Here is a 23693-nt window from a genome sequence, read left to right as displayed (position 1 = left end):
TGATTTTTATATGTATCTATAGCAAGAAAAGTAAACATGTAACCATCCTTGACAAACAATTCCATAATGGTTATATACTAGATAATGTCAGTCTATGGCAAGGAGAGCTCTTTAAAGACTTAAGTAAGAATTTGAGCTAGATATTTAAACAATTCTGTTAGCAGCTTATGAATGGATATTTTTTATAAATTATTTCCTGGAGTATCTTTGAGCAGTGCATTGCAGAGAATTAATAGTAACCAGGAAAAAACCTTTTCTTTTCTTTCACACTCTTAAAAAAAAAAAAATCAAGATTTCTAGCTAGATGTGAGACTTGGTCTCACTGAAGAACAAAATCTCTCTTGGAAAGTTAATGTGACATCATTGAGTCCACTTCTGTCCAATGGTGTCAGACACCTATACATCAAATACAAATACTGCTACACAATGAAGGAATATGCAAAAGGACTGTGATGGAAATACATAAATACATATATTTCTAATGATTTCTCTTAAGAGTTTTGGCACTGGCAAAGAAATCAGCACTCTTAGAACCAAAGTACTATGTTAAAGAGATTTACAGAATGAAAAGTTTCTCACTGAGGTAGAAGAAGTTTCCGGGGAGAGAATGTTCATTCAGGTTGTTGTAAGTCAAGTCCAGGACCTCCAGAGCCGGGAGAGAGCCAAATCCTCGAGGCAGTGTGTTCAGCCTGTTCATGCTGTGGTTTGAGGACAGAAGGAACATGTCACCTCTCACAAAGCAGAAATTCACCAAGAACACTAGAAACGGTGCAACCCCAGCTCATAAGGATGAAAGCCTCAAAGCCGGCCATGATACAGCATTCACGGAATGCAATTCATTGTTCATCTTACTCATGTAAATTAACTGACCAGAGGAAATAGTCACACAAACAGTACATGCAACGTGCTGGATCATCACATCAAGCTATTTAACATATTCCTTATTCCATGAGCATTTTGATCGTGCTGAGACTATATCGGGAATACAAATACATACAAATCTACTCTCTGAGCAACTTTTAAATACAGCAGATACTGTTGACTCTAGTTACTGTGGTATATATAACCTCTTGAACTTATTCCTGAACAACTGAAATTCCTGGTCTTTTAGCATCTTCTTACTTCTTCATCCCTGCCACCTGCCTCTGGTGAAAAATCACTTTATCCTGCTGACTTTCATATTTTACCTCTCCGATGAGATAATGCATACTAACCTCAATCTAAGCATTTTACTCAGACAACCCATGTTCACAAAATGAAAATTTTTAGTTATCACTTCCTCCAATAGGAAAACTCGAATACCACTCTACATACGAATACCCAAAAAAACCTGTCTGTCTGAAGAGAAACTTCCTTAAGCATGAGCAAACAAGAATTCAAAACATGTATTCCGGGTATTTGTTTTATTTCATACATTCATTGTGATGGGAAGGGACATCACATTCCTATTCTCTAACTATGAACCAATGATCACAATTATCTCCAGTTAGAATGCTGGTTGCCGGGGCCTGGGGCAGAGGGAGGGAAACTGGTTGTTTCAGGTTTGTAAGACAAGAGACTTCATGTGTGATAGCGGTGTGGAAGCAGCACTCTTGACTGCCACACTACAGAAAGGTCAAGATGGTAAACCTTATGATACATATACACACACGTCTATGTGTGTATTGCGTGCATATACGTGTGGTGGCTAAGGTTAGCTGTCAACTAGACACACCTGAGCAAAGAGACTCTTCACTGAAGAACTGCTTCTATCAGACTGACCTACAGGCATGTCTGTGGGGCACTTTCCTTATTGCTTATTGGTGTGAGAACGCCCAGACACTGCAGGTGGTGTCCTCCCTCAGGCAGCTGGGCCTGAGCTGTGGAAGCAAGGCAGCTGAAGAAATCAGAGGCGACAAGCTAGTAAGCAGCTGTTCTCTCTAGTTCCTGCCACAGTTCCTGCTGCAGTTCCTGCCTTGAGTTCCTGCCTTGGCATCCCCTAATGCTAGACTGTAATTTGTCAGCCAAATAAACCCTTCAGCCCCCGCATTGCGCTTGGCTAGCATTTTATTACGATAGAGAAGCGAATTACATATGCATACATACACACATATGTATGTATATGTATATATAAAATCGAAGAGAATATTTTGATATTATCTTTTATTCTTCAAGACCTTTATTTTTCTTATTGCAGCTCTCTTTGAGAATACTTAAAAGTCAGTTTAGAGCCGGGCGGTGGTGCACGCCTTTAATCCCAGCACTCGGGAGGCAGAGGCAGGCGGATCTCTGTGAGTTCCAGACCAGCCTGGTCTACAAGAGCTAGTTCCAGGACAGGCTCCAAAACCACAGAGAAACCCTGTCTCGAAAAACCAAAAAAAAAAAAAAAGTCAGTTTAAAAACACTCAGTGTAAGCTGACAGGGAGGAGAGGCTGTGACAGTAGAAATCAACCCAATCATTGACCATTCTAATAAGAGACAGTGTTGCCCGCCTCTACCAACCCAGACCTCATGAGAAATGAGGAAGCAAAAGGGAACCCAAGAGAAAAATGGATTTACAAGTCTCAAGTAGAGGGGGTCCCAGGCTGGACTATTCACCTCAAAACAGAGGGTTTGTCAGCGTCCCTATGATGTCACAGTCCGTGAATCACATCTATTTCAGGACTTTCATCTGGTTCACTAACTGCCAAGTGCTTACAAGATGAATTCTAGCAACAAACTAGGCTGACAGTCCAGAACAGTTGACTGTGGTCCTCTTCAGTGAAGTCTGCCCAAAACCTATTAAACTGCAAACTCCGAACATCCAGGGCTTTTCATTTCTTGTAAAATACACAAATACACCGTACTTTTAAGAGTTAAGAACAGATCAAAACTTTCTCTTGTGAGCTGGCCTAAAGTTCTTTCATGTCTTGGAATCATCATAACAAACAGCAAATATTACATAACACGAAATCTGTTTGGTTAAGTGCATCTTCAGGACTATGATGTGCATGACGTAACCTTGTGCTTATGGTCTCCCGAGTGCACACTTGCGTTCTACCTGCTTGTGCCAAGCAGTCCTCTCCATCCTGCCTTCCCCTGGACTTAATGTGCCTGTATAAGTCTCTATGACATTCAAGAACAGAAACTCCTTTGTTGAAACCCATCTTAATTCCTTTCCCAATGAACTAAAAGTTTTGTTGTGATGCCAAGTTCTATGGAGCTATGGAATTAAACACTGGAAGTTTTACATAATCAATAAACTTAGAGCCAAAAGTACAACTAATTCCAAAAGGACAAGAAAATAACTAAGGTGCATGTTCATCAAGTTGACCTTTCTGTTCAAACTCAACTGAACCAAGCCTGAGCTTATGTTCTTCCCAAACGTGTCTCCATCTCAAATTCCAAGCTCGACACAGAAATCGAGATTGGATACCTCCCATCAGTAACTGTCTTGGTAATTTTTCTTCTACATAGTTTTCAAATGAACCCCTCCAGCCCCTCCTCCACTGTCACGGATCCAGATCATCTCAGCCGCAGAGGTGGCTCCCCGCTGTTCCCCACTGGCCCCTTGGCCTCTACCCCAACTCCCATTAGCCCTCTACACACTGAGCTTTCAGACAAAACTCGCACTTCATACCCACTACTCTGCGAGACAAATTCTTTAATCATCAGGCAGACACAGTCCGCAATCAGAGCCCCATCGTATAAATCGGGGCAGCAATTGTGACTCCCTGCTGCCACTGAAATCGTTCGTTTAGCACAGTGTCTCCATGACGGCTGCATTGCTATTACCTAAAATGGCACCTGGTAGCCACCTGGAAATCAACAAGCATCCATTAGGTGATCGGCAAGCGATTCCCAAGTGTCAGGCTGGTCTTGCATCTCACGTGACCACCACCTGCCTCACATTTTACGTCCAGTTACACCAGTGAACTGTCAATAAACAGCCCAGAAGTTCAGTGCTCTGAGCTTTGAAATGTGTCGCTCTCTCAACCTGAGATGCCTGCTTGGTTGTCTAGGTCAGAAAGTCACTTGCAAGCATTGTTTGGGTTCCAGTGTTCATCCCGCGTGAAGCCTTTTGAGAACCCCATCTATAGCCTAACCCTAACTCATGTCTCTGATTCCATTACAGTTCCATCAGCCCCGGTACAACTATGGCCCTACTGTGTTCACTGACAGTATGCCGTGCCCCTATCTTAAGGTCCACGCCAAGATATTTATCCTTGCTCCCCGTCAGTAATGCTGACATAGAATAAGCAACTTACATAGTCAAGAAACAAATGAACAAATTAGTGAAACACTGATGATAACAATCACTAGTGCTGTGCTCTGATTAACATATATTAGGTCATGTTCCTAATTACATGCTATTCAAATATGTACTGTGCATTAATATCCTTATAATATGCTAATAGATGTATATACTACATATACATACATTTTATATGTATTTTTTAATTTTACAAATGCTTAACATTAAAGATACATATTTTTAGCATTTTTGCATACTAATTTACCATACAACTAATGGGTTTTTTTTTTGTATGTTTGTGATTTATGTACATGTACTTACCTGTATGTGCCCCTGCACAGGCCAGAGAAGGACACAGAGTATGTGTCTTCTTTAATCACTCTATACCTTATTTTTTTAGATAAGTTAGTTCTCCCACTGAACCTAATGCTTGCCATTTTGGCGAGGCTATCTAGCCAGCAGGTTCCCAGGATCTACCTGTGTCTATCTCTGCATCCCCAGTGCTGAGCTACAAATACCCAAGGCCAATCCTGATTTTTACATGGGTATTGAGGATTTGAACCCAGGCCCTCCTGGTTCCAAACCAAGCAGTCTTACCCACTGAGCAATCTCCCCAGAGCCAGGACTTATTATTATTAATCTTCAAACTTGAGAACTAAATGCATAATCCTTCCTTTTCTGTTTCACGGGTTGGGATCCAGTGTGAGCACGAGCAAGGGAAAGCTGTCATTTGAAGGGAGGTTCTCTTTCACTCCGCTTCCTCTCACGCATTAGCAAGCAGATGCTCGCAGATCTTGTAAAGCTGGTCTCTTATCCAAATGGAGGTTCAAAAAAAGAGTTATCTAACCAAACCCTTCATGTGAAAAATGAACTAGCAACCGTTTCCTAAGCTCCCTATGAGGCTGATAAATACACAGTATACTTCTCTTGCCATGCAGCTCGCTAACATAACGGCAACATCCAGTGGCTACAATTTTATGTCTTAATTGGCTTGTGCAGAGATGGGAACATGAATGGACTAGCACTCAGCCAACAACTAGGGCAGGGGAGATGAAATCAAAAGCCAGCATTCCACTTGCCATCGATGAGGTCTGATAGACCCAAATAGATGGAGGTCTCCACCTCACTCGGCCACCGAAGCCAGCGGTAATCAGGAGCAAATGGCTTAACCCCTTGCAAGGAGCTTGGCTGCCTCTCTGCATCAGGAAAGTGCTGAATCCCGCCCTTTCCACCTCACAAATTGGACAGGGTCAAGTGCTGGCGCAAGAACTAACAAGCAAGCACTACACAGAGACAAGGTGCTACTGCCGTTCAGTGATGCTTGGTTCTGCAACCTCAGCTCATTCACTCTCCTTTCTTCACCTTGGTGTGAAATGTAGGATTGCTCCTACTCCCACAACACAGGAAAACGCGAGAAGTCACAGTGCAATGCGAAGGCCACTGCATGGATGGAATGTGTTTGTCAAGCTACTTCTATGTACACACAGAGAACAGTTCAACAGGAGCCCAGCATATCTGAACAGTTAACGCTGTTCAAGTCAGTCCTTCCTTGGCCAGCACAATGAAAATCAAATGTTATTGGAAACAAAATATCATGAAAATAACTTCTTTATTGTGTGCCAACAACCAACCAGCTTCTCGATTAGTTCCCAACTAGATACGCACTGATGGAGGACAGAGAAAAGAAATATTAAAACAACAGCCTTTTCTAAAGCCTGAAACATAAAAAGCAATGAGAAACTCCCTTCTCCCATGGGATAACCACGTAAACGCTGTCCCTCGCTTGCCCACGCCCTCATTCCCTTTACCTCTCTACTGGCGTCCTTTCCGCAAGCTCGTCCACTACTTACCCCAGATTCAGGTGCTTCAGCTTCTGAAGGCTGCTGATCTGGGTGGGCAGTTCCTCGATCTGGTTGTTGAAGAAGTTAAGCACCTCCAAGTTCTTCAGTTCTGCTACGTTTGGGGGCACAGCTATGGGAATGGAGATGCCGCGTGTGAATTCAAGGTGTAAAGGATGCTAGCCATGCATTTTCCCTGCAAACGCAAGCGAGGTCAGACTCCAGGGTTGTCCACGCACAGATCGCATTCACATTTCGTAAGTTTACTTATTTTCGTGGGTAATAACTAATGACAATGTGGAAGAAACTGAAGTGTTTCTTTTATGTAATCAGATAAAACCTCGGGTGTACAGAGGGTGACAGCAGGAACGAAAAGAGGACCCCCACACAGGCAGCAGCCTCCCGGGGAGCAGTACACCGCACACATGCCCTTGCCATAAGTCTGACACTTGCAGTTATTCTCTTCCTTGTGGTTGCCTTGAACCTCCAGCACTGGACAGCTAACTGCAGTGAATGAGGCTACATTCAAGCTTCGTAAATAATACTGTATCTGACAAGCTGTACTTGTTAACATTGAACTCAATCACAGTTTAACCTCAACCTGAAATAGTACAATGTTCAATGTTCCTCCTTCCTAATTTTGTCCTTTGGAGTAATGTACTTTGATCAAAACATACACACACCACCACACACACACACACACACACACACACGTAGTGGGAGCTGTGGGCTGCGTTCCTACCATCCAGCTCCTGGCCACCTGGCTAGCTTATGCCCCGAAATAACAACACACAAATTGTATTCATTTAAACACTGCTTGGCCCATTATATCTAGCCTCTTCTCGGCTAACTCTCGCACCTGGACTAGCCCATTTCTAATAATGTGTGTAGCACCCCAAGATGCGCTTACCGGGAAGATTCTAGCCTACATCCATCCTGGGTCGGAGCTTCATCGCATCTGCCCCAGAGAGGAGAGCTATCAAGTCTGAGCTCACTTCCTCTTCCTCCCAGCATTCTGTTCTGTTTACTCCACCCACCTATGTTCTAACCTATGAGGGCCAAGCAGTTTCTTTATTTTTTAACCAATGACCTTCCTCCATCACACACACACACAAACACACACACACACACATGCGCGCGCAAGCGCCATATTAACAAGTGATCAATACATTATTTTGGGGGGTGGGTGGGGTTTGAGACAGGGTTTCTCTATGTAACAGCCCTGGCTGTCTTGGAATTCACACTGTAGACCATACCACCAGCAGCTGGCCTCGAACTCACAGAGATCTGCCTGCTTCTTCCTCCCAATTGCTGGGATTAAAGGCTTGTGCCACCACTGCCTGGTAAACAATACATTCTTACATTGAAATGCAGAGAGCCAACTCAGTAGCGTACTGACGACAGTAGTGTGCAGGTCACGGGTGAAGAGAACCACCTGGGACCTGCATGGGGTCTCCTTACTTATAGTCCACGACTGAAGACAAATAAAAAGTCTCAAAAGTCTTGGCAGCCGTTAGTATCTGCTACTTTGAGGAACCCAGAGTGCACAAATACCAGCAGCACCTTTTGCTTTCAAATGGAAGTGTCGTGGCGCTCCAAGGTAAGCAACTAGCTCATAGGTAGGCTGGGTTTACTTCTTATTAAACCACAGCCAGGAGTCAATCAACTGAAGATCAAAAATGCTTGGAGAAAATACTGCATCCTTCCTGACTTTATAGAACAGGCTTTTCTTGTAATTACTTCCTAAATATGCAGTTTAACAAGCATTGGTATCTCATGAGATACTATTGTAATCTAGAATGATTGAAAGTGCATGGAGAATGTGCCTGGGTTATGTGCATATACTGTGCCCTTTTACCTAAGGGACCAAGAATCCCTGGATTTTGTTAACCAGGGCTTTTATAACCAATCCCCAATGACGCTGAGGCACAAATGTTCCACTTCAAAATGGTAGCAAAGCACGGGGAGGGGGGGGGGGTTGGGGAGTTCAACATATTGCCACTCATCTATCCTAATTGTTATCTAATTTTCTGTAGGCAAACACATGCAGCTTGTCCATCGTTCACAGGAACTATACTTTTCAAACTTTCCAGACCACTGAAAATACCAATGTGGCCTTGGACGCAGCACGAGCAAGCGGGCCATGCCTCCTATCAGAACAGTCACTTCCCATCCCAGCAGCTCAACTCTCTTCTCTCCGCCCCTGACAGCTGGGAAAGTCGCTTTGCTGGCCAGCCTTCCTGACTCTGAGTTAAGTCTAAACTCAGAACCAGGAGCACTTGTGCTTAGGACTTCTGCACAGATGTATGAAAATTCCAAACATCTGAGAGATAGATCCAAACAGCCATTCCAAGAACAGCACTTGGCAGCTCCCAGGCAAGACAAAGTAACGGGTGATACTGTTTGTATTCGCTCTGAGTCACTCTTTTCAACACTGAGAAATACCACAGGTATCAGTGGCCTAATTTCTTTTGATTTTGATTGTGAGCCTAGCCTCTAACGCTGAACCCTCTCTCCAGCCAAATCTATGGCCTGATTTCCTTAAGAGAGGAACTACTTGGGATGATAAAAAGGAAATGCTTCCACTGGAAGAAGGGACATGATAGACAAAGATTGGGGTACACTCCAGCCACAGGCAGGTGACAGTGGTCCCACGGAGCCTTGCATTAGCTCCCCAAATGGATGGAGACAAAAGCACCAGCATTTTATGGAATAGTCTAGACAGCTGGGAAGAATTTCAGGATGACTTGTGGATACTCAATCAAATAACTAAAAGCCTAACAAAATGATGGCAAAACCATATTTTAGGTGTGTATTCTTTCATGTAAATAAGTGATGTTCACTTTATATAAGCATCAAACTTTACCCTAATGGCTATGTGTTCCCTCCACGGACTAAAGTGAAGGACAGCTACCAGAGACCTAACCCTCTTCTCTTTCCACCCTGAAGCTAACAGTGAAGCCTCCTCTCACTACAGTGATCTGATTAGCTTGAAGAGCAATAAAGAAAGTTACTGAAACCAAGAGAAAATGATGATCTCAATTTAGCCACAAACCAAGAATAATGTGGCCAGAATTACTGCCGCCTCCCCAAACCTACTCTGCCAATGCAATTAAATGCTGGTCTAAAGGTATCGCCTCTTTGACAGGATGAGAGATTATTTCACTCTCCTTGCTAAAGTGGTCCAATTTAAAACCACCAATTATGTTAAATGTGATTTAGGACTTTGTTTAGTGGACACAAACAATAACCCTGCATTCAATTTACCAAACCTCTCTCAGCCTTTTGGTGTGCATTTGAATGTGTTGTGTTGAGACTACATTCACATGGGAAGGGAAAAACCAAATACATAGCTATTATTTCCCTGTAAACTACAGAATTTTTCATCAGTCCTGGTAAAAACAGAATAACATTCCGATTTATTGGGACAGAAGACCATTTATCCAACCAAAATTCAGAGACTGCTAAGCATGTGCAGGGTGCTATAGTCCTGACATCTAGGGTAGTGATGCTTTGCAGGTAAAGTAAGAGATTGGCTGTGCTGTTTAGAGAAAGAAAGTTACAAAAGAAGGGCTGCTGTCATAGTCCTAACATGGAGTCAGAGGCAGTGTCTGGAAAGCCAGCTCATCCTCACAAGACCATGACCGATGTAAAAGGTTAGCAATAGAAAGCTGTGGTGAATAAATCATGTGTATACACAGCACAGACGATCCCAACCGTTAGGGTAAGGTGGCTGCAAAATCTCGCCAGGCAAAAGCCTCTCCTGGAGTATTCCACGGCATCCGTGGGACATGTTAGCAAGAAGAAGCAATTGAAAACATAATTAAGGGGGCTGGTGAAATGGCTCAGCAGTTAAAGACACTTCCAAGGCAGGTAACTTGCATTTAATCCTTGGGGAACCACATGATGTCATATAAGTTCCACACGCTAACTGATTGCGCCACTGAGCTCCTGGGAATCCACGTGATGTAAGGAGTGACTGTAGAGGTTACCCTCTGACCTCTACATACACACCACAGCATGCACAGATACACACACACACACACACACACACAAACCAACAAATAAATACAACTTCAAAAATCTTTTTAAGAGAATATAATTAAACAGTGTGCATCAATGTCTCTTATAACCACTCGGAAACCCTGTCCATCTGCCTGCACAGTGCATGGTCTGGGAGCACCAGGTCCCTAGCCTATGCAGAATTGTGTGTCCAGAAGCAGCAGAGAAGTACTAGGTATCTGGTCAGACATCACAGGCTGACTCAGACCCTCCTGACTCTGCCTTGTCCTTACTGGGTGTCTCCTTACAACAGACAACCTCTCTGGGACTCCTTTTCCTCCAGAGTAGAATGAGAAAGCGAATTGTGGTCATTTTAAATCCTCTTCTACCTGCTTTTAACATTTTATGAGTCTAAGAAGAGAAGGATTGTGAAAATCAATGATAATAGATTCAAATCATGCAACTCTGGGGTCCCCAATTAGGATGTGCAGTCAGGCAGAACTGTGCTTGTCACAAAGGACTTGGGAGCATTCTCTGTCTTGTCAGTGACAGTCCCTCTAATTTTCAGAGTTCAGCTGCTAAATTTGGGAGGAAGGCCACAACTGTTCTCTGCTGCTCCCAGGCTCCCAAGGTCACACTCTGTGTCAATGGGAAGACCACACCACTTCCGGGGCTCCTTTTAGCCCAGATGTTAAGCCCAGGGCCTGTTTGCTGAGTACATTCCGGGGTTTCTAACAATTTCAGACAAACCAACCCAGCACGGCCCTATTTCTTCCTTCAAGTTTTTACATAATGAAAATAAAACCAAACAAAACAAAAATTATGAATGTTGTCTTAGAGGTCTGTCTATTTTATATTCTGGCTCAGAGTCAGCAATTCAGAAATTATTCTCCAAAGTATCTGGAAGGTTCCAGGTCCGTCTATCTTATATTCTGGCTCAGACTCAGCAATTCAGGAAATAGTCTCCAAAGTATTTGGGAGGTTCCACAAAAAAAACCCCGAGGGACTTAAAGGCCTCATTAGCTTGTCTTTGAGGGGGCTTCATCAGAGCCAGCATGGTGTCACACATCTGTAATACCATCACTCAGGGGGCTAAGATAGGAGGATGACAGGTCAAGAACAACAAAGTGGGTCCCACTTAGAGTTCCCCTTAGGCCACCGTAGAGCAAGAAGCCTCATAGTGCACCTCCCTCTCTCCATCTCTTCCTACAGATCATGGGCTAGAACTCTAGCTGCAAGAAATAAGTGACTCTATTCCCGAGGAAGAGTGTGACATCGAAAAGGACATTTGCCGCCATGCTATACACATTTTTAAAATTTATGTGTATGTGATATTTTGTCTGCATGTATGTCTATGTACCACGTGCATGCCTGGAGCTGAAGAGACCAGAGCAGGGCATCAGATCACCTTGAACTGGAGCGACAGATGGTTGGAAGCTGCCATGTGGGTACTGAGAATCAAACCCAGGTCCTCTGCGAGAGCAGCCACAGTGTCCTTAAGTAGGAAGCCATCTCTCTAGCCCCTCATGATTTTATATTTACAATCGGCAGAAGCTACATGGCCAATAAGGGACTCTTGAGAAGGGCTTTCCCGCACCTAGCTGGCAAGCAGCAGGGCGCCCCCAGCAAAAGGAGGAGCAAGACAAACGAGGTCACAGCAACAGAGCTCCACTCTTGGAGAATTCTGTTCTGTGATGTAAAATCAGTAATTCTGTGACTGATAAGATACCTTTAAGCATTTTAAGAGTTTATGAACATAGTAACAAAATTTCTCTGGAGTCAAGCTGGTCAGTGGGTAACCACTATTTATATAGATGTTTAAAGCTAGATTAATCAAAGTGAAAAAAAAATACTGCTATGATTAAGATCTGAAAAGACCTCACAGGCTCATGCTCCGAGCACTTGTTTCCTGGCTGGTGGCACTGTTTGGGGAGGCTGTAGAGTCTTGAAGAGGTGGGGCCTGGTGTCTAGTAAGTCACTAGGGGCAGGTCTTGAAGAGGACAGTCCAGCCACTGGTTCAAATCCCACTCTCTCTAGCTCCTGGTCCACAGCAGAGCCACGTAAAGTTATGCCACAAGCTCCTGTCACCGTGAACTGAGTCACTCGACCGTACCTTCCCAGCTAGGATGAACTGGAAACCAGTGAAAGCACACAGGAAAAGAAACATTTCCTCTTTGAGTGGCCCCACTACACTTTCATATTGGGAAGGGCTGAACAACCCCACGAGGTTCATCTAGACCATTTCCACCTCTGCAGAATGTTCTGTTGGGCAGTACTGCTCTAGGACTCTGCATCGTAAAACATGGGGTATAAATCTTGAGCAGCGAAAGATTTACAGATGGGTGGGGTGGCCTAGATTTTCATCTCAGTGGCATGGGGATGGGCCTGGGAACCTGCATTCCCACTAGCTCTGAGGGATGCCAAGGCTGCTGTTGGTAGAAAGCCTTTTCTAGTTTGGAGATCTGTCACTCTATTGGTCCTATTATGATCACTTCTTCAATGTCTACCCATTACTCCACACAATTACAGTGATAGTCATATGAGCAATCTTACCCAAACAAGAGAGAGCCTGGGAACTGATGAAAAGCGGGAAAAGGAAGAAAAGAAGAAAAAGTACTTTGAAACGAATCCATCCAACCTAGACGCTACCATACCGCATTACTAGTCAACACCAGCTTCTCCAACTGCGATTCCCCTGGTGAGAACCGTGGTGGGTAAGATAAACGCACACAAAGGTTGAAATCCTCAAGTCACTGAATTCAGGCACCCAGGACCAAACTCATCATGAGCAAGTGCGGTCCTGTACAGAGAGTTTGGGTGCTGGAGTGCCACACCAGGGCATGCTGGAGAGATGAAGACACATCACACAGACTGCCTTGGGTGGGTTCAGTCATTCCACGGGTTTTTTGAGCAAAAGCATTTTGCCCCCTAAGGCTAAGAAACAAAACTGTGAAGAATGACAGGCTCTGGGAACAGCAGGCATCATGCAAAACATAAGGATGGGAGCCCTGCCTGGGAGCAGCCCACGGAGGGGTCAGGAAGCCACGTATTGGTCTTTGGAGCCATATGGTTAGTACTGACAGTGGTTCTCCTATAGCTCCAGAAGGGCAGCTAATAGACCGTGCACCATGTTAACACCCACGCTGCCAGGAAGCCAGGAGCAGCACAGAACATGCGGGTTTCCATCAGAAGCGAAGGCATAGAATCCGGAGGTGACCTTCTCCCAGCCCCCACCACCAAACGTGGGGTGAGCTCCAGTGATTGCTGGGCTGGGATGCAGAGCTCAGGGGACCCAGCCCTCAGACAATTTTCAAAGAAGCAGATTCATGGTTCAGTTTTAACGTCCTTTATGGGAAGCCAGTGATGGACTGGAAATTCCCAGAGGACGAAAAGAGGGAGACCCTGAGCACACACCTCCCAGGGCCGTGCGCCTGCAGCACCAGCACAGGGCTGACAGCAGCAGACACAGGAGCGCACACATCTGCTGAAGGATAAGGCGGAGCACTGTCGCCACCTGTCCATTTCCAGGGACACAAAGGCGCCACCTAACCCAGATCTATTAGCCACAACAATATCACATGGGAGGGGGTCAAAATAAATTACAACACACATCACTCTTTCAAAAAGCCTAGTGCATTAAATATGCGCGCGGGGGGGGGCAGCAAGACGCTTTGGGGGTAAAGCGCTTACAGGGAATCCCAGGAGGCTGAGTTTGATCCTCACAAACACCACATGAAGGTAGAAGGAGAGAACTGACTCCACATTGTTGTCCTCTGATCTCCACATGCACACCATGGCAGGTGTACCCCGACACGCACACATACACACACACACCAATAAAAGTTTCAAGGAAAGTATTTTGGCTACTGACATAACAAAACTATGTGCTCTCGTTTTTTATTTGTTTGTTTGTTTTATGTGGGGAGCAGGTTGGGTTTTTGGGGTTTTCTAATTGTTTTTATTGAGCTATTTGTTTTTCTCTGCTCCCCTCCTTTCCCCCTCCCCTTCTGCCCCCTCCCATGATCTCCATGCTCCAAATTTACTCAGGAGATCTTGTCTTTTTCTACTTCCCATGTAAATTAGATCCATGTATGTCTCTCTTAGGGTCCTCTTTGTGTCTATGTTCTCTGGGCTGTGAATTGTAGGCTGGTTTTTCTTTGCTTTATGTCTAAAAGCCACTTATGAGTGAGTATACATTATATTTTCTTTCTGGGTCTGGGTTACCTCACTCAATATGTTTTTTTCTAGATTCATCCATTTGCTTGCAAATTTCAACAGGTCATTATTTTTTTCCACTGTGTAGAAGTCCATTGTGTAAATATACCTCATTTTCTTTATCCATTCTTCAGTCAAGGGGCATTTAGGCTGTTTCCAGGTTCTGGCTATTACAAATAATGCTGCTATGAACACAGTTGAGCACATGTCCTTGTGGTATGATTGAGCATCCTTTGGGTATATACCCAAAAGTGTTATTGCTAAGTCTTCAGGTAGACTGTTTCTAATTTTCCAAGAAATTGCCATACTGATATCCAAAGGGGCTGTACCAGCTTGCATTCCCACCAGCAATGCACAAATGTTCCCTTTTCCCCACAACGTCTCCAGCATTAAGCTGTCATCAGTGCTTTTGATCTTGGCCATTCTTCCAGGTGCAGGATGGAACCTCAGAGTTGTTTTGATTTGCATTTCTCTAATGACTAAAGATGTTGAACATTTCCTTAAGTGTTTTTCAGCTATTTTAGATTTGTCATTTGTGAGTTCTCTGTTTAAGTCTGTACTCATTTTTTTTTTTATTTTGAATTGGGTTATTTGTTCTTTCGATGACCAGTTTTTTGAGTTCTTTGTATATTAGCCTTGCCTGTTCTGGAACTCACTTTATAGACCAAGCTGGCCCAGAACTCACAGAGATCCACCTGCTTCTACCTCCCACATGCTGCAATTAAAGCTGTGCACCACCACTGCCTGGCATGGTCTTATTTTTTACACTCTAGGTTTTTATGACCTTTCTTTTAAACAGAAAAGAAGAATGGATGGTGAAGAACACTAAGCTAGCTTGTTCCTACATCAAAGGTAAAGAAATGCTACCAAGGACAGGGTGGTACATGAAAATGAGCAAAGCTTCTCATAACATATACGACCATCCAAGACAGAAGAGGAAGAGCCAGCACATCTATGACCAGATTTTTCATGGATCAAGACACTGGATGGCCACTGTCCTCCTGTAGCCTGAATGAAACTAAGGTCACAGAACCTGTTTGGAATATGGCTTGGAGCATGGCTGGAGAAAATAAAGCCCGAGGGCCTTTAACCCTTACCCATCCCAGTTAGAAAACAGCTCCTAGTTCCACTGGAGGCACTGTCTAGGCTCGGTACGTGCGTGCCAATTCCTACAGCAAACCAGGAATCCTAACCTTCAATGCGATTTCAGTGATTCCATGTAAAAAAAGAGATCTTTACTCTCACATACAAGAACTTAGGCTCCTTGGAATTTTATATGCAAATAAAAAAGATCATTTGTACTGATGGTGATTAATCACCTTTGTTTTCCGTCCAGAACCACGAGGTGGATAATGACGTAATTATATATTACTGTACGAGTCTGAAGTTCAAAAGTACACTAATCATGTTCGGCTTCACAGGTTTTATGGGGTTTCCTCCAAAGCAGCTATTAAAGCAGTGAATTCCAGTAGTTACAGGTTATTTAAAAACATAAAGTTTATGAAACACTGAAGCAAGTTTTCATTTAAAAGGTTCCAGATGTCCCTCAAGGTAAAAATAAAAATTCACAAAGTAAGCCTCCACCTTAATGAAGGCCACCAGCTCCCCAAGTATTATTAGACTTACAGGTAACTACAATAATTCCACCTGCGGTTAATCAACGAGGATTTGCAGAGCATGTGTGCCCAGGGGCAAACACATTTCATGGTCCTCTTTAGGATTCTGCAGTTTAAGAAGTGTTATGATCCAAAAACCAAACCAAAACCAAACAAAAATATCCCTGAGTTAATCATTGCACAGACACACAAATATGGTCCCTCTCCTACCAGCAGCAATGTGAACAATCAGTCATACAAAAATTAGGAGAAAATGGCATAAATAAGCAATAAGGCGGATTGTGTACCATAAAACCAAATGTGCAAAAATATAGGTGCCTGAGCTATAAAACGTGTTCATGCACAGCTAAAGGAGACACGCGAAGAGCCAACAGGCATGGGCTGTTCCCCTTCCGAGGAGAGCCTGACGCCTGCACTAACTTCGCAGACAGGAAAGCAGGGACAGTTGGTACTGTCTTCAAGAGGACTTACAAACCCCGGGTTCTGCTGGGAAACATATTCCTAATTACACTCGATTCTGGTCTCCACTAATTCAGTCACACATCAGCAGACAGCTTTCATTTGGGGGTTGGGTAGAACAATTAGCACTCAAAGGAGAAAAAAAAAATGGCACTCAGAGGCGTGAGAAAGAAGTGACATCTAGTGAAAAGGAAGAAAAGAACAGTGCTCCTGCTATGAAAAATGCCCCAGAAGCTCAGAAACATCAAGAGAAACAAACAAACAAACAAACAAAACCCACACAAGGTCCTCCATCAACAGAGGAAGTGAGCGTGAGGTATAAAAAAGCTGTTTAGCTTCCTTGATGTGCACACTTTAGTATGTATAGAGTATAGTATAATACAGTATAGCATATGCAGTATATGAACACATGGATGGTTCATATATGCTTATTAACAATAAGAGGCAGACAGTACTTGAATCAAACCTTCAACACATGCTCAGAGCATGCTTTGCCAATAGTTTCTGTCTCCCCTTACAACTGAGAATTACTTCCATAAGAGACCACATGGGGTTGCTTCTCTTCCTATTAGAGCATGTGTTTAGAGGCTGAGGAAAAGGTTAATTCCATCAGCAGGGGAGGAAGGGGAAGTAGAGGAAGATGGCCAAAGATAGAAAAATGCACACAGTCCACTCAGTGGTTTCAAACTCCTCCCTCAAGATGTAAGTCCTGCCCTCCAACCTTGACAATTCTCCCTTGTCTAATGGAAACAAGTAAAACTCTAGAGTCGTAGAAATGTTTGGACCAAGGAGCACTGGATTTCCCTTGCCTGGGACAGTTAAACTGCACACATAGCTCACATAGAGAAGCGGCCATGGACATGGGAGTGCAGAGACTCGGGCTGCAGGAGGACACAGCCCTTCTGATGCCGACTATCTAACCACATTAAGTCTAATTCCTCCACTTAAAGGAGAGTTTGGTTGTATGAATGGCATCTCTTGTCTCACTTAATTCTCAGTTAATTTCACATGTGGGGTGCTGCCCTTCGACCTGATGGACCATGGGGTGTCTTCTATTACATGCCACACAGCCATGGTCCATTCTGAGGGAGAAGGGGACTTCATGGAAGTGACAGGAGTTCCCTTGTGTGTCTGAACAATGGCAGATTTCAGAAAGACGAGTCAGAGCTTTGGAGCTGAAAATGAGCAGAACAAAGAACATACAGGCGAGGAGAAACAATACCAAAAATAAAAATCATACAAAAGACAGTTCAGATTGAATATAAGATCAAAAGTTTACCAACTGTGATTACATGGGCAATTCTGTCCTAATAGACTAAGTGATAGAGAAAAAGAAAACATTCTAAAGAAATTCATTACTTAAAAACACATACACACACACATATAAAACCATATTTTACTCAAGACCAGGGGCTACAAGATTAGAAATCCTTATTTTGAAATGTAAATTTAAGCTGATAAATTAAGTGGTATATATGAATACTTTTTATTTGAGTTTCTCATTCTGCATGAAAATCATCTTTTTAAAGTTCTGGGGAACTTTCTTCAAGAAACAGCATCAGTTTTTCCTGTCCTGTGTTTCCTCCAGCCCAGAGTTTCCGAATCAGAGATGCATAGGCTTAAAGAACTCATGTCTGGGCAGAGCAGGACCCAAGGCCAGTAAATTCATAAGCCCCCTGGGCACATCTCCAGGGATTATGATCAGTTTTCCTTTGATTTTTAAATAATAAGGGTAATAATAACTCAATGATTTAAGAAGTTAAGAAATCCTTTTTAAGATGCTCATGCCTGTATATTGCACATTCTAGGATATATACATTCACTTTCTATGTCCCCCCCCCCCCCCCCCCGTGTGTGTGCTTGTTGTCCTTGACTTAACCTTGGCTGGCTCATGGTCTAGGACATTGGACAACACTATATGCAGATCCTATTTTGCTATTAAGCCATCTCTGCTCGACAGACATTTAACTGTAAATAGAAAGAAAAACTGCTCAATATCAACCCGTAGGATGGGCTGGTTAGGATTTGGAAGGTAACAAGCTCCTCTGCCCCATCTTATATTTTCACAGCCTGTCACCATTCTCAAGCTGTTATGATTGATGTCCTCCCATTTGAAACGATACCATTGGAGAATTAATATGCTATATTTTAGGTGGCTTCCTTTTATCATGGAACAAAGTCCCAAGAAAAAGGATACTAAAATAGGTACTTTTGGGGGGTGGAATCAGCAGCCAGGGGACCAAAAGGAACATGGCCCATCAGCCAAGGGTGAGGTGTCACAGGAGCTAGGAGCAAACGGACCAAAAGAAACAGCGTCAATCACCCAGGGATGCCATGAACAATCTCCATTCACTGCACTCACTGCCTGAGATCTGACCTGGGGCTGGACCACTCTCTCACACGTGATGACATCACATGCCTGCTTACTGATGCCAAAAATAACAGCACACGGCCAACTGCAGGCAATTTTTCAAGGTAACCTGACGACCGGGACCGGCAGAGAGATATTGTTTAATTAATAGCTGTCAGGTTCAAAAATACTATGTGCACACTTTTCCAACTCCAATCTTTCAAACGATGGCACAATAACAAACTGATAAATGTGCACTAATTAAAAAAATAAGCTATTGATCAAAGCCTCTGTGTTATAAATACATTTGTGCTCTGTTAAAATGCAAGCAGCAAGTTGTTTTGATATTGTCACAAGATAAATTCATGGCACAGGAGATTTATTTTGCATATCCCCCTTCATACTTTAATTTCATCCAAGCCAGGAACAGAAATTTTTGCATACGGGATGACAGATAAGCTATGAGAGAGGGAGTAACTAGAGAGCCAAGAGCAGCAAGGTCTTGGGAGGGTAGTGAAGGTCATTATTATGAATTGGGACAGTTAATTCTCACTCATCCAACAATCCATTATGGCTATGGGGAAGGTCGTCAGTGTATCCCACTCTTAAAACCGGTTCCATTTTCTTCTTTACAGCTGGATCTGCACATTTCCTTAGCCTGCTCAGTTCATTTACAATGATACTGGTGGTGCATAGTCTACTGGTCTACATAAAATTTACAAGCAATGGCCTAATGCGCTATGTACTCAGAATATCAACCTTGTTTTTTTTTTTTTTTTTTAAAAAAATGAAATCACTAAAGAAAATATCCTAGCATTTTCTTGTTCACTGTGATTTCAGATTCACATCTAAGCTCTCAGTAATGGGAAATCGCCTTTTCAAAAGCCATATCTGGCCATAATACTTGGGTTTACTACCTAACAAGCCATTGCCAATACATTAAATGACAAGATAAAGCCCACAGCTAAGATCCCAAACTGCGGCCATAACTGGCAATACCTCAGGAAATGTCCCACGCGACAGTTAAAAGTTAAAGCACCCAACTGCACGATTTCATTCAGATACACACACTTGGGGCACGTTGTCCAAAACAGAGTGCTGCTCACTGGTAGCAAAGATAAGAGATGTGATCTGAGTTCACAGCTCAAACTGATGATGGCTCCATGCGCAACACGTAGGTGCTCTACAATGGGACACACTATTGTTTTATTTAAGCTGTCTGCAGTACCTATAGACGCTTGTTCATACAGGATCACTTTCCAATGTCAAGAGAAGTGTCATGTTGAAAATGAATGTCTAGAAGCTTTCATCTCAGGTTGAAGGAAACCCATGTGATAAATCCTAGCATTTGTCCTGAACAGCATTATTCATTAGTGCAAAAATCAGTATTAATGTGAGCAAGATGAATATTTCCCATTTGTTTTATTTGTAAATTAACATCTGGTCACAGGCATGTGTATGCTGAACATCCTGCTATAAAAAATCTCAGTGACACCCAATACGAAACAGTGTAGAAAGGGAACACATTTCCTTCTACTTAGACCTACTGGGAAAAGAACTGTTCCTCACTTAAGAAAGCAGCAATAATAAACAGTGAAAAACAGTGGTGTGTGGAACTGAATACATATTTCAGTTTTAACAGCCAAACATAAAAACCAAATAGCTCCTTTGATAAAGAGCTATTGTAAATGTAACAAAACTTCACGATGTAAATGGCAACAGCAACATGCCCTGTGGTACAAAGCCAAGCCAGAGAGCTGCCAAAAACATTTCTTCTGACAACACAAACTTGTTTTTCAATCTTAGGTAGCAGACCTGGGGCGGGGGGGGGAGGGGGGGAGTGGTACCAGAATCAAATGTGTGTCTCAACACTGACCTCTAGTGGACAGACTTAAAATGATTGTCTCCCACAGAAATTCTTTTGCACCAATGCTAACATCTCCAAAACCGTTTAGGAACAAGTTAGGAAGCCAGCTGGAGAAGATGCAAAGCTAGCTCTCACACAGGATGACCTTGCACAGGTCATGGCAAAGGTGGTCAGGGACAGACAACTGTGATAAACACTTGTCTCTCTTCTTACCGGATTCCTTTGTCCCAGCAGGCAGATTCTTGGTTAGGCCTCCCACAAAGGCAAGCATGTCTGGGAAAGTTACTGTTAACATTAGTTCCCTAGGTGACTTTATCAGAATCCATCAGCACCGCCCCAGTCGCCCAACTTTAATGAAGTTTCAACAGTTATACCTTGGGCCTTGGATTTTTCAATTTTGTTGTTTCTTAGTTAGACAAGGCTTCAAGAATCTCTGGACTGGCAGTATGATTGCCTCTTATATACAAAGCTCTGGGTTTTAACCCTGGCATCGCAAAAAAGTGAATGAATGAGTGAATGAATGAATAACAGCTCTTTAGAAAGAAGTCAGATTCAGATCTACATAAAGAAAGAACGAGTTCAGGTAAAATAAAAAATAAAATACAATTCTAGGGCTGGGTGAGTACAGGGCAGCTTTATAAGCTGGGGGACCCAAGTCTAGATCCCCAGCACCCAAATAAAAACAGCATGGAGGTTGATGCAGCTGTAATCCCAGCAGGTGGGAGAGGCGGAAACAGGTGGCTCCCAGCCTAGGCAGAAAGAAGAGCCCCACGCTCAGTGCAAGAAGTAAATAGAAAACAAAGGAAGATACTTGGCCTCGACCTCCAGTGTCTATGTGTTCATGTACCCATACACGTGAACACATGACGCACGCGCGCACACACACACATTATGCACACAAAACTATTGGACAACCTCAGGAATGATAAAGGCCACCTTAGGGTTTTGATAACCTCACTTGTAGTGTATCGTCCTACACGGATCTATCAAGGTCAAAACCCCAACAGGAAAAGGGTTGTCAACCCAGCGCCACAGTGATCAGACGTCTCTGCAGATGTTAACTCAGAAGCAAATGGTGTCGTCAGACAAGGTTCCAGTCTGGATAAGCTAGTCATTCCTTCCACAGGCAGGCGAGCAGAAATGCCAGAGAGCAGTGTAATTGGCACAGTGAGAGAAAAACACAAATATTTTAGCAAGACAAAAGTAAGCAGTGCTGAGGGGTTTGTATTTTGAGTCCCAGTGGTTTTAATGTAGCCTTGTCAGGCGGCCCCTATTAAAGAACAATGGGAAGTGAAAGACACTGATTAGAATAGAAAGTGACAGGAAGGTGGGTTCAGCCGTGAACGTTTAATGCATATTTATATTTCCATCAAATGGACATATTTACTATAAACACTTGAAAAACCACAGCGAAGTCATTCATTTAAATGCCAGAAAAATAGTAAAAGATGCTAATTTGACCTTAGTAGAACAGATCGGGTGTCACTGACACTACAGGACGGCTTGAAAGAGAGTCTACCAAGACGATTAATTAACGCTTACTGGATTAGGTCAGGAGCGTCTCACATGGAGGGAGAAGAAGCAAATGGGGAAAGAAGACCAAGTTTGGATTCTTTCATGGTCAATCTATTACAGTTTACCACATTTACACCTCTCTAAAGTATCTGATGGAGAAAGAGACAGATTGACCTGTTGATTCCTACGGCTCCGGTCTGCAGGTGTGTAAAATGAAACAAAAACCAGCTATTGGGATGCTCTTCTAAACAGCTATTGGGATGCTCTTTTAAACAGCTAGATTGACAAATGATCTATAGGGATGCAACACATCCGACTGTCTTGCACAAATCTAAGTGAACAAACCTTAGACCTACTGATCAGCTAAGACTTTTATAAACTGCAAACTAGGAGTATAGAGAATTCCTACCGGGAAGTCCCAGGGAATTCTGAGATCATGTGTGGGGCACTTTTCAAAACAAACTGCAAAGCTCCTCTGAATTAGAATTGTGGTCACCAAGTACAGCAAGACCGGGGCTATAAAAGCAACACAACCAGCACATTACCTGTAACAACAAAGGTTACGTGGGACATGGAGATCTGATTTTCAGCTTCTGTGGTCACTGCTACTCAAACACAACAGTGCCACTCCGCCTTTCCTTACAAATATGCATTCTGCCTAAAAATGAGCTAATCGGCTTCTTTCTAGCACTTGAGGGGCCCTCCTTTACTGCCACTCTTAATCCTCAATAATCAACAGCTCGGTGACATTGCCTCCAGCTACGTATAATGCACATGCACACATAAATTCACAACACAAATCCCTCAACATGACATTCCACTCAACGCCATCGGACTCGGAAAGCCCCCTAACAAATGCTTGCCACATGACTAGAAAAATCATTCAAGTCTGCAGGAAATATATCAAGTGGGAAGAAGTGACAGTCAATTAGGAATGAGGAAGGCAAGTGGGCCCCGGCCATTAAAGTCTTTAAAGCCTTAATGCCAAGAGGGAAATGGACCATCGTTCACTTCTGATATTCCTTTTAAAACAGGTATTAATTCTGCTGCATGTGAAGCACTTCAATACACCATGCATGCCCACGAGAATCCTGCAGGAGGGACCCAGGAACCAGCCTCAAAAAAAAAAAAAAAAAAAAAAAGAGAAAAATGTATTCAATATAGACAATTTTGTGAGCTTTTGTCCATCTATAAAGCTGGGACAAAAAGCATATCCAACAATGAAATCTTCCCCACTGTAGGAAGAAATATAGAAGAAAACAATTTTTATTCTAATATAACTTTGTGTCGTTGTTGAGAGTGATGGGGGGGCACCCAGGATTGTGCCCTTGGCTGGACTTAAACACCTGGGCTGAAGACATCCTCTTCCCTCAGCCTCCTGCACAGCCACACCCAGCTCAATACTTTCCTCAGGAAATGCTAACCCCTGGCCAGGCATTTCCATTCCCCAGCGGATTCGGGATAGGAAAGCATTCTCAAAGTAGAGGCAAGCACAGAATGCAGAGAGAGGGAAGGGGAACATACACATCTTCACTGTCACCTAAATAAACTTTAATTTTGTCACAAGTGATCACTTCTCATTACTTTCTTTAGTGGAAAGAATAACAGAATCAGCGGC

General features: G+C 43.2%; 1 protein-coding gene across 1 annotated transcript in view; it reads right to left on the bottom strand.

Moving 5' to 3' along the window:
• Rsu1 (Ras suppressor protein 1) overlaps positions 1-23693 on the bottom strand; it is a 179384-nt gene that overhangs the window by 127252 nt on the left and 28439 nt on the right. The window contains exons 4-5 of the mRNA XM_057787590.1: positions 6064-6184; positions 580-698 (exon numbers count right to left, since the gene is read on the bottom strand). Coding sequence (XP_057643573.1) covers positions 580-698; positions 6064-6184 — 240 coding nt within the window. The remainder of the gene's footprint in view (positions 1-579; positions 699-6063; positions 6185-23693) is intronic.

This window comes from Chionomys nivalis, chromosome 13, assembly GCF_950005125.1.
Source record: "Chionomys nivalis chromosome 13, mChiNiv1.1, whole genome shotgun sequence".
Taxonomy (NCBI): domain Eukaryota; kingdom Metazoa; phylum Chordata; class Mammalia; order Rodentia; family Cricetidae; genus Chionomys; species Chionomys nivalis.
Note: the sequence above shows the minus strand (reverse complement) of the source record. Positions and strands in the feature narration are given on the sequence as shown.